Source organism: Tachysurus vachellii, chromosome 12 (assembly GCF_030014155.1).
Source record: "Tachysurus vachellii isolate PV-2020 chromosome 12, HZAU_Pvac_v1, whole genome shotgun sequence".
NCBI classification, from domain to species: domain Eukaryota; kingdom Metazoa; phylum Chordata; class Actinopteri; order Siluriformes; family Bagridae; genus Tachysurus; species Tachysurus vachellii.
The window spans coordinates 21,686,134-21,697,451 of NC_083471.1; the positions used below are offsets into that span (position 1 = coordinate 21,686,134).

Consider the following 11,318-nt stretch of genomic DNA (forward strand, 5'->3'; position numbering starts at 1 on the left):
TTTTATTTTACTTAAAAATCATGTTTTCAGTGTCAAAGAAAAAAAAAATGGCCCCACAAATCATCTTTTTTTTTCTTTGACTGATTTCAGACAGAATTGAGCCAGTGACATCCTACGCAACAGCTGCCTGCTATTGGACCAATTTACAGGAGAAGTGCAAGTGCCCTTCTCAGTCAAGGTACAGTAATCCAAACCAGAGCTTTGGAAAATAAATAAATATTATTAACAATCGAACAAATTATGTGCAATTACCACGTTATAAAACATATAATTTCCTATAAAGTTTTCCTGCTAACAGCATGTGAACCATTATGATCTGAAAGGTCTGCTGAGTGGACGGTGTCGAATCTATCCGTGTCCGGTCGTGCACAATTTATCCTGCCACCCTCACAGACCCGCTGTGAAACGCACAAGACCACACAATGCCTAGGTACACAAAGCTAAACATTGCACTTTTTATACCACAGATAAACCACAGACTGCTGCAGTCAGAGAGGGAGGACAAAATCCTCGCCGCGACATGACGTCCGAACTGAAAAGCGAACCTTAATGAAAAGGGAAACCAAACACAATTAGCAGTCATGCAGGGAGCATTCCTGTCCCTCCCATAACTGCACTTAAAAACGCAGCCCCTGAGGCCCGAGGTTTCACTGTTTTCCTCTCATCACAAAGGGGCAGTCTCTGGGGCACAGGACGAGCTCGTGTGTTCAGACGGGGGAGTACTAGCAGACGCTGTGTGTCTGGATGAACACTGAATCTCCGTCTAGGAATGTCCCAGTGGTCTGCACAGCGTTCCCTACGGCAGCGGTCTTTACCTGTCCTGGCGCAAGAGCTGCAGGAAGTCGAATGAGATGTGAAGTTTATCAGGAAACTGGCAAACGATACAGTTCACAGATCCAGAAAGCATTTCACTACAAAATCTGAATTTAATCGAAACATTTGGATGTTTTTCAACAAATTTGGAATTTGTATCAGTCACTTTATACTTCAGCTAAAATAAAGTGCTTCCGTTCAAATTTAAAAGCTCAATGGCTAAAATATAATGAAATGGTTTCAGGGTTTTTCCCCAACGGCATCGACGTGAAGGTCGGAAAAGAAAAAAATATCACCGTATCATCTTTATTAGAACATGTAGGCATCAAGAAGCTGATAGAAACCCTTTTAAAACATGCTGCCTTTTCAAGTCTCTCAACAACAATTCATTCTCTTTTCCTTTACCTGACTGTGGGACGAACAAAGAACTTTAATCGTGTGCAAAACAAATTCCCAAAATAAGAGCCGTAATTTATACTAAAGACTTTCCAGTAAAGTGCGTTCTCGCATTTTGATCTCGTTCAGACTCGAATTAAGCACAATTGCAAGCTGACATGAACTTACGTAACCTTTTGATTGACAGCCATTTCAGTTCTTCGCCCTGTTTTTGTCCTTGTTACTGAGCCGATCTTGGCACCACGGCGATGTCTTCACCCAGGAACTCAGCCAAGCGGTTAAAAATCGTCGGCACCATGAACACGACTTTGTAACGTTCTTGATGTTACATGTTAATGATACATACCAAATTATTTATTTATTTTAAGTAAACTAATCTAGTCAGAATTTATACTAGGTACATTCTGGTTGTTTTCCACCCTGTGTTTGTTAAACTGGCTCCTTACACAACATAGAAGATTTACAAGCATTATGAGAAGAAGAGCATCTCGGAACACGCAGGGTTTCCTGGCAACTCCAACTGTCCGTCTCTCTCACTCTCTCTCTCTCTCTCTCTCTCTGTCTGTCTGTCTCTCTGTCTGTCTCTCTCTCTCTCTCTCTCTCTATCTGTCTGTCTCTCTATCTCTCTCTCTCTATCTGTCTCTCTCTCTATCGGCCTCTCTCTCTCTATCAGTCTGTCTCTCTCTATCTGTCTCTCTCCCCCTCTCTCTCTCTCTCTCTCTCTCTCTCTCTCTATCTGTCTCTCTCTCTCTCTATCTGCCTGTCTCTCTCTCTGTCTGTCTCTCTCTCTGTCTGTCTCTCTCTCTTTGTCTCTATCTGTCTCTTTCTCTCTATCGGCCTGTCTCTCTCTATCAGTCTGTCTCTCTCTCTATCTATCTGTCTCTCTCTCTCTCTCTCTCTCTCTCTATCTGTCTCTCTCTATCTGTCTCTCCCTCTCGCTCTCTCTCTCTCTTGTTGACACGATGTTTCTGCTCATTTGGATGCTTTTTGTTTCCCATACCATGTTCTGTGTGAACTTTACATCTGCTGTGCATAAAAATCCCATGTGATCAGAAACCACAGTCACTGAGATCAGATTTATGACTAATCTAAACAACTGTATAAAGAACTGTAACCTTTATTAGGGAAAAAAAAAAACAAGCCCCATGCACTCCATCATCTCTGCGACTACAATTATATCGTTGTACAAAATGTGCCTTTGGCTCTTTTTTTGTATTTAAACCAAACAGATCATCTGTAAGTGATTCCACTGATTAGTCATGAACATATGCACAAAACACACTCGTGTACTTTCATCTACTTTTTAAAGAAACGGGGTAGATTTGATGACAACATCGCTCATGTGGTTACTTCACTGTAGTTTATTTTAACTTGAGAGAAAACTTTGACCCTTATAACTCAGAACAATGTGCTAAAAAAATCACTTAATCCTATAAATGATTAAACCCGACAACAGAAAAACAGAAAGGAGAGGCAAACAGAGCGTGAGACAAAAAGCAGAGAGGTCGAGTGAATCAGCACTGTGTAGTACCATTTACTAATTCCAGCTCACATGTTCACACACACACACACACACAGGTTTTTTCATTAACAGCGCTGTTATATTCATCATTGAGCTCTTAAGAGTTCTAAGAGTTTCTTTCTCTACTGAACTGAATGGGTTCAATCCAAATCTTTCAAACTCAAACTCAAGCAAGCTAACAAATAACATTATCTTGAATCATGTGACAATTTTAATACAACTTTGTTTAGTCTGTGGAAAGTTCAGGAATAAAAGCTCCAGCACATAACCAAGTTCTTATGAGATTATAATGAGCCTGATATCTGATTAATAAATTTAATTGGTATTGCTAACAAAGTTCCTGGGAACTAGAACACACACAAACACACACACGCAGACACATGCACGGTCGCACAAGCGCTCACACACACACACACAGGCAGGCAGACACACAGACAGACACACAGACAGACAGTCAGACAGACAAACACACATACACACAGACAGACACACACACAGACAGACAGACACACAGACAGACAGACGGACAGAGACACATACAGAGAGACAGACAGACGGACTGACAGACGGACTGACAGACGGACTGACAGACGGGGACACAGACGGGGACACAGACGGGGACACAGACGGGGACACAGACGGGGACACAGACAACTAGGAATGTACAAATGTATTTTGTCATAACACTCGACTTCCAGCCCTGGTTACTCCCAATCTTACTCAGACTGACGCTCCCCCAGAACCTGAATGCAAAAATGCAGCAAAACAGCTCAGCCTCTCCTTCCTTACTGGCAACAAAATTAGCATGAAATGGAAATAAAGCCACATTTCTCCCTTGCCTTAAACTGGGAAGAAATGTACAACTGCCAACTTGGCAGGCTCTGCCGTATCGCTTGGTATTACGATCATTTTTTCCACTTCCAGATCAATATTTGCGTCACGCTCGAGTGCGCCAAAAGTAAACAAGCTCCTTTGGTATTTGTGTTCAGGGGAATACCTCACATTCCAGCTAATCTATGGGTTTTATACATGTGGTCAGGGTTAAAGCATATGTGCATGGAATTTAGGGAACAATCCCTGACACAGCCTTCCTCAAAATACAGAGACATGTATAGAAAGAAAATGGCTCAACGTATCTATATCATAATGTGTTTGTTTTGTGTCTCCTAGTCCTGCTAGGATAAAGACTTACCGAAAACATGCATTGTGCCAGAAGTCTTTGTGCAGCTTGACATGAAAAGCATCCTGAATCCTGCCTCTGCATCCAGCACACACGCTGTCACACGGATCTGGGGTAAAGGAGGACACTGGTAAACAAACGTGTTTGAAGTGAACATATCCATTACGTTTACTCACATTGTTGAGACGTTTATCCTACAGCTGGATTTTGAACTCATAAACATTCGATCCATCACCCAAAGCCTTAACCACTGAGCCACTACTTTTCCCACATTCTGCCTCATTCAGATCTGTGACTACTATCATGGGGTTTGGGTTCATAGCAATAACAGGTATTTGATGCACTGAATTACACAATATACATGCATGTGTAGTTGTGTCATTAAATTTCTCCCAAATTTAGTCACCAATCTAAAATGCATACGCGATCACAAACGACTCGAACCCTAGCATCACATATTTACAACACGTGTGCTGGAAATTCAGCCGGATGCAATTCTGTCTGTGTTAGTTAATCACGTGCCGATAATGGCTGAAGGAGTCGTTTGTAGTCTGGTAAAATCTGGTTCCGGTTTAGTGTCTGTGGTTATTTTTAGGCAACTGTGAAAGGAACAAAAAAAAAAAAAAGAATGCACATCTCCACTAAAGCATCTATTTCCATTCACTTGCCTTTCCTGCCTGGTCCTATGTTTTGAAAGACCATTTCCTTGCCTGTATAGGAGTCCAACAGAGTCCCAGCTTTATTGTCTTTATGCCATGAACTTATGTGTATATATACACATTCAGTCTCAGACAAGTACCAAAATTACCCATCTTTACATCACTATTGCTGGGTAACGTGATAAGTATCAAAATCATACATTTTCTGAATCGCAAGTGATTTCAGAATATGATCTAAAATCACACTGATCACATTTGATCATCAGAATTTTCATCTTTTTAGACTGAATTCATTTTTCCATATATTAAATAGAAAATGTATATTATACACTCAGTAATATTCTGCTGAAAAATCCAACATGACATTTTATCCTTGACCTTGTACCTCTCCAGGGACTTTTAAAGGCAAATAAAGGCTTGTTTAGAGTTTAAAATGGTTTACAACAAGAATTTTAAAGTTTAAACGGCGCTGTAAACAGTGCAGATTTAAATACATTCATTCATTCATTCATCTTCTACCCCGAACTACCTCGGGTCACGGGGAGCCTGTGCCTATCTCAGGCGTCATCAGGCATCAAGGCAGGATACACCCTGGACGGAGTGCCAACCCATCGCAGGGTACACACACACTCTCATTCACTCACGCACTCACACACTATGGACAATTTCCCAGAGATGCCAATCAACCTACCATGCATGTCTTTGGACCGGGGGAGGAAACCGGAGTACCCGGAGGAAACCCCCGAGGCACGGGGAGATCATGCACACACACAAGGCGGAGGTGGGAATCGAACCCCGACCCTGGAGGTGTGAGGCAAACGTGCTAACCACTAAGCCACCGTGCCCCCCGATTTAAATACAGTACAGATTTAAATACGCACGCAAGATTTGTGACGTAATAACTATGGACCATAAACGTAAGTGAGTCGGTTCGAATCACATCAATGCTGTGCGACAGAAAATGTTGCCTAACCAGCAATTTAAACATCCCGAATTGGTTTATTTACATCTGTCACAACAGCGATGACTAAAAGCTAGATGTCCGCTTTAAGACATCAGCGTTCCGGTTAACACTGCGGTTTGTAAACACGCTCGAGCGCCTCCGAGATTAGGGTCGAGTTTACCTTCTTGTTCGTCCATTTACACGGTGGATGTCTTCAAACAGGAGTTCACGTGCTGTTCCTGACACAAGCAGAGTTCTCACCGCACATGTCTGAGCATGAAGACTGAGTGAAAGGCGATAAATCCTGTGTGGAAATCAGCGCTCCGTTGGACACGACTGGCTTTCAGGCGGCTCGGCGAGCTGGTGACGTCATGCGGCTGGAATTCCTGTACGGAGACCGGAAGGGATCAAACACCATCACCTGAAACAGGAGAAAGTGAGCTGAGAGCTGAGCGCACACTACTCCATCTAGTGCTCATCTCTGTGTAAAACGCAGTACCTGGGATAGACCTGGGATAGACGTGCTTGAATCTGTCTATCTGTCTGTCTATCTGTCTGTCTGTCTGTCTGTCTGTCCGTATGTCCGTCCGTCTGTCTGTTGAGAAATTATACTTAAGTAAAAAATTTTTCACTAATAATGAAATCCATATATGCTTTTTATTATTTCAAAAGAGAGAGGCCATCCATCTATCCTTCTATTTTCTGTAGCACTTCTCCTACACATGGTTACAGAGTCTAGTCCAGGGGACAAAGTCGGGAGTCTATCCCAGGGGACAATTTCGGGAGTCTATCCCAGGGGACAAAGTCGGGAGTCTATCCCGGGGGACAAAGTCGGGAGTCTATCCCCAGGGGCAAAGTCGGGAGTCTATCCCAGGGGCAAAGTCGGGAGTCTATCCCAGGGGACAAGGTTGGGAGTCTATCCCAGGGGACAAAGTCGGCAGTCTATCCCGGGGGACAAGGTTGGGAGTCTATCCCCAGGGGCAAAGTCGGGAGTCTATCCCAGGGGACAAAGTCGGCAGTCTATCCCGGGGGACAAGGTTGGGAGTCTATCCCAGGGGCAAAGTCGGGAGTCTATCCCAGGGGACAAGGTTGGGAGTCTATCCCAGGGGACAAAGTCGGGAGTCTATCCCCAGGGGCAAGGTTGGGAGTCTATCCCAGGGGCAAAGTTGGGAGTCTATCCCAGGGGACAAAGTCGGGAGTCTATCCCCAAGGGCAAAGTCGGGAGTCTATCCCCAGGGGCAAAGTCGGGAGTCTATCCCAGGGGACAAAGTCGGCAGTCTATCCCGGGGGACAAGGTTGGGAGTCTATCCCAGTGGCAAAGTTGGGAGTCTATCCCAGGGGACAAAGTCGGGAGTCTACCCCCAGGGGCAAAGTCGGGAGTCTATCCCAGGGGACAAAGTCGGCAGTCTATCCCAGGGGACAATGTTGGGAGTCTATCCCAGGGGCAAAGTCGGGAGTCTATCCCAGGGGACAAAGTTGGGAGTCTATCCCAGGGGACAAAGTCGGCAGTCTATCCCCAGGGGCAAAGTCGGGAGTCTATCCCAGGGGCAAATTGGTGTGAGCATTTGGTGTGGCAAATTTTTTCTTTACTACATTTTTCACTCTTCTTTTGTAAATTTTTGACAGACATATTTTTATCTTTTAAATCTAAAATGACTCATTAATGCTGAAGTAATAAAATAAACATTTGAAGAAAATGCTTATGACTTTTGCACAGTAGTGCAGATGGATAAAAAACTTAAATACACACTCAATAAAAAGGATCCAGCCAAAAGTGACATGAAGTCTTTTACATGTACTCAGCTATTAAAAAGTAAATACTAGATGTATTTAACTGATAAAAATATTTTCAACATTTCAATGTTTTCACGTTTAAGCTAACTTTTATTACCAGCCTAAAAATATCATTCAATATTTGTTTAATTGTTAAACTGATCCCCATTCAGTTTGCTGGTAAAGTTCATGACTAACGCTACATGTGTTTCTAATGAATTAAAGAGGTGTAAAATATCCTAGGAATACAATTATAGTTTGTTTGTGATGAACATATTTTAAGCCTATTTTAATTAAGTATATCGATATTATTTGTATTGAATATATTTACAACCTACTTTACAAACTAAAATATTTTAATAACCTTTTCGAGGTTAAACGGTCAACCAACATCGACTATGTACAAAAAGAAATATCATGTTAATGTCATGTTTGTCTATATGCTGAGCTGTTTGTTTCACTGATCGTCATCTTGTCATTATGCACATATTTGCTTCTCGTTATTATTTTGACCTTGAATATATCACAGAAAGAAAACGTATCATATTTCACCATAATGCCAATTGCAGAAGAGCTGAGTCTTTACAGGAATCTGGTTTGGGTAACAAATTCCTCTAAACGACTGAAGAAAAAGAAGCTTGAACCAAAACGATTATTATTATGATTACCAAGTCTTTTAGTGTTCTAAGTGGTCTTCAACTGATGATTCACATGATAATGAATGCTAATTTTAACCATTCTCAGGCCTCTCTGAAATAACCCATAATCAAAATCTCATTTTATATGGAAACACACAGATATAGAACTTTACCGAGTTAAGTAGCTAGGCAGCAGTAATAATAGTTATCTGTTAGTGATACAAACGACAGTTACTGTAAAGGATTAATGTCATATATTTGTGTTATATGTTATTACATGCTATATGTGTGTAATATGTTATGCATGAAAAATAAAGAGAACAAGAACAACACGTTGGTGGTTCAACATTAATATAGTAATTTCTTAGCATGATGCTTCTGGTATTTTCATTCATTCATTCATTCATTCATCTTCTACCGCTTATCCGAACTACCTCGGGTCACGGGGAGCCTGTGCCTATCTCAGGCGTCATCGGGCATCAAGGCAGGATACACCCTGGACGGAGTGCCAACCCATCACAGGGCACACACACACTCTCATTCACTCACGCAATCACACACTAGGGACAATTTTCCAGAGATGCCAATCAACCTACCATGCATGTCTTTGGACTGGGGGAGGAAACCGGAGTACCCGGAGGAAACCCCCGAGGCACGAGGAGAACATGCAAACTCCACACACACAAGGTGGAGGCGGGAATCGAACCCCGACCCTGGAGGTGTGAGGCGAACGTGCTAACCACTAAGCCACCGTGCCCCCGCTTCTGGTATTTTACTTTATTTTATTTTTCTTTCTCCATTATGACTATCACTTCTATAATACAGTGTTAAACAGCTAAGGTACAGGAGTTGTGGAGTGAACAACAAATGCTCTAAGATCTTTTCCATATTAAAATGAAAAACACTGAATATGGCTCAACTTGAACAACACTGAATACGAATCATTTAACAATTAATCACTGTATACAGTATGAAAGCACTCCTGAGCTACACGTAGTCCCTTGACTGTCGATTCATAAAATATAGAACTATTTTTTCTCTATTTTCCATATTTGTTTTTTTCCTCATTATTGATGCATTTCTGTACTTTACTGCATTTCTGAAGCCTTCCGCTCTAAATTTTAGGATCATTTAAAGTATGACTATACCCCTAATCTGTACTTTATTTTATTTAATAGAAAGAAAATACCAGACACCTGCTAGCTTACTGTACCAGAGAATTTTCTGTGACCAATGACGTGGTACTATTAGAGACTTTTTAATACAAACACAATTAAATGCTATGTGAATTGGGATTAGACCAGACAGGCTTGCTTTTCAGTATCAGTGAACCTTAGGGGTCCATGATCTTGTCACTGACTCACCAGTCGTCCATCCTTGGACCACTTTTGGTAGGTCCATATCAGGAACACTTCACAAGACCTGCTGTTTTGGAGATGCTCTGACCCAGTGGACTAGCCATCACAATTTGGTTGATTGATTTAGGATTATTGATGATTTTCCTCTAATAGTACATTATAAGAGTAACCTAGTCATGATTTGCAGAGTCAAGACCAAATTTATTTAGCGTAACATCGACACATTATTATCATTGACACAGATAGCATTTGTCTGCATGACATTGTATATGAAAATCCTGTACAAAATCACAATACCATTATAAATACTAAACTGAGTAAGAATGGGAATATATTTTACTAAAAAAAGACACTAGATGGCGATCTAAAGATAGTGAAAAATAGGGTCATTGTGGAAAATCAACAATTCTCCTAAAAATATACATGTAAGCACATAAATTGAGAATAAAACATCAGTAGAAAGATGAGAACAATGTCGCCTAAAATCCTATTAGTAGCAATGAAGATTAAAGAACAGTAAATGTCGTATGATCTTGATGATGTAATTATAAAATAAAGACATGGACTGTCTCTTTTGTTATTTTAGCCTATTGTTGCTTTATTGTGTATTTTCTATCATTAACCCCCCCCCCCACACACACACACACAAATACATAAATAAAATAAAATAAAAAAAAGTTAAAAAAAAATTATAGAGTACTTAGCCTGTAATGTATTTGATTATTGAATTAGATAATAAAAGAGTTAAACAAATTTTTAGTTATAATATCAAAGACCTACTGCAATTTGCAATACACCAGATTAGATATAACGCATAATAAAAGCGATAAAGATAAAATGATCTCTTCATTATGCGCATTGCCTGAAAGCTTAAAGCATCAACCTCCCTCACTATAGTCATGCTGTAATCCCTCAGTTTATAGTTCAGAGCTCTAAAAATCTCCCTCAATACCCATACAACATCTGGCTCAGGTAATCTGATCCAGTAATAGTCTTGTCAGATCTGGACATGTTGCCCCTGTTAATTCTAAATTGGAAGCACATATTAAAATTCTATTTTATTCTATAGTCATACACATTACGATGTGAAAAAAAAATAACAGATTCAGAACAGATTAAAAATAGACTAAGAGGGTAAAAATAGTTTGATATATTTCCCTTGTGAAATATATCAAACTATTTTATATATATATCTGACAGCATGTATTGCACTAAAATCTTACAGTTCTGCACTTTATTAATGACAGATATACTGTCATTAATAAAGTGCAGAACTGTAAGATTTTAGTGCAATACATGCTGTGAAAAAGTACGCTTAATACTAAAAGTGACAACTGATCACTACATTTAGTTATCATACTAAACCATGCTGTATGTTTTATACATGACATACAATATGTTTCTATAACTACTTTATAACGTTCTAGTTAGATTTTATGTAAGGTTCTGTCATTTGTTATAATGTATGAAAGATATACTATAAATAAAGACAATAGACAGTATATAGTCAAAAGTGAATGTGAAAAGCAAAACCTTGATCTCTTTAGTGAAAAGCATTCAGCAAGGAATTTTGCTTTATCTATCTATCTATCTATCTATCTATCTATCTATCTATCTATCTATCTATCTATCTATCTGTCTGTCTGTCTGTCTGTCTATATATATATATATATATATATACACACACACACACACACACACACACACACACACACACACATATATATATATATATATATATATATATTATATATATATTCACACACACACATATATATATATATGTATATATATGTATATATATGTATATATATATATATATATACACACATATATATATATATATAGACAGACAGACAGACATATATATATATATATATATATATATATATATATATATATATATATATATATATATATATATATATATATAAACAACAACAAGAAGAATACTATCCCAGGTTGAGAGTCGATTCCCCTGACTCAGTTCTAAGGAGTCGTTCACACAAAACGATTCATGAATTCATGACTCGCCC

The 11,318-nt window shown here is 39.7% G+C and overlaps 1 protein-coding gene across 1 annotated transcript in view; it reads right to left on the reverse strand.

Moving 5' to 3' along the window:
- The window catches only part of limk2 (LIM domain kinase 2), a 34,665-nt gene extending 28,766 nt beyond the window's left edge, over positions 1-5,899 (reverse strand). The window contains exons 1-2 of the mRNA XM_060883284.1: positions 5,695-5,899; positions 3,924-4,020 (exon numbers count right to left, since the gene is read on the reverse strand). Coding sequence (XP_060739267.1) covers positions 3,924-4,020; positions 5,695-5,710 — 113 coding nt within the window. The 5' untranslated portion in view covers positions 5,711-5,899. The remainder of the gene's footprint in view (positions 1-3,923; positions 4,021-5,694) is intronic.
- Between the last annotated feature and the right edge of the window lie 5,419 nt (positions 5,900-11,318).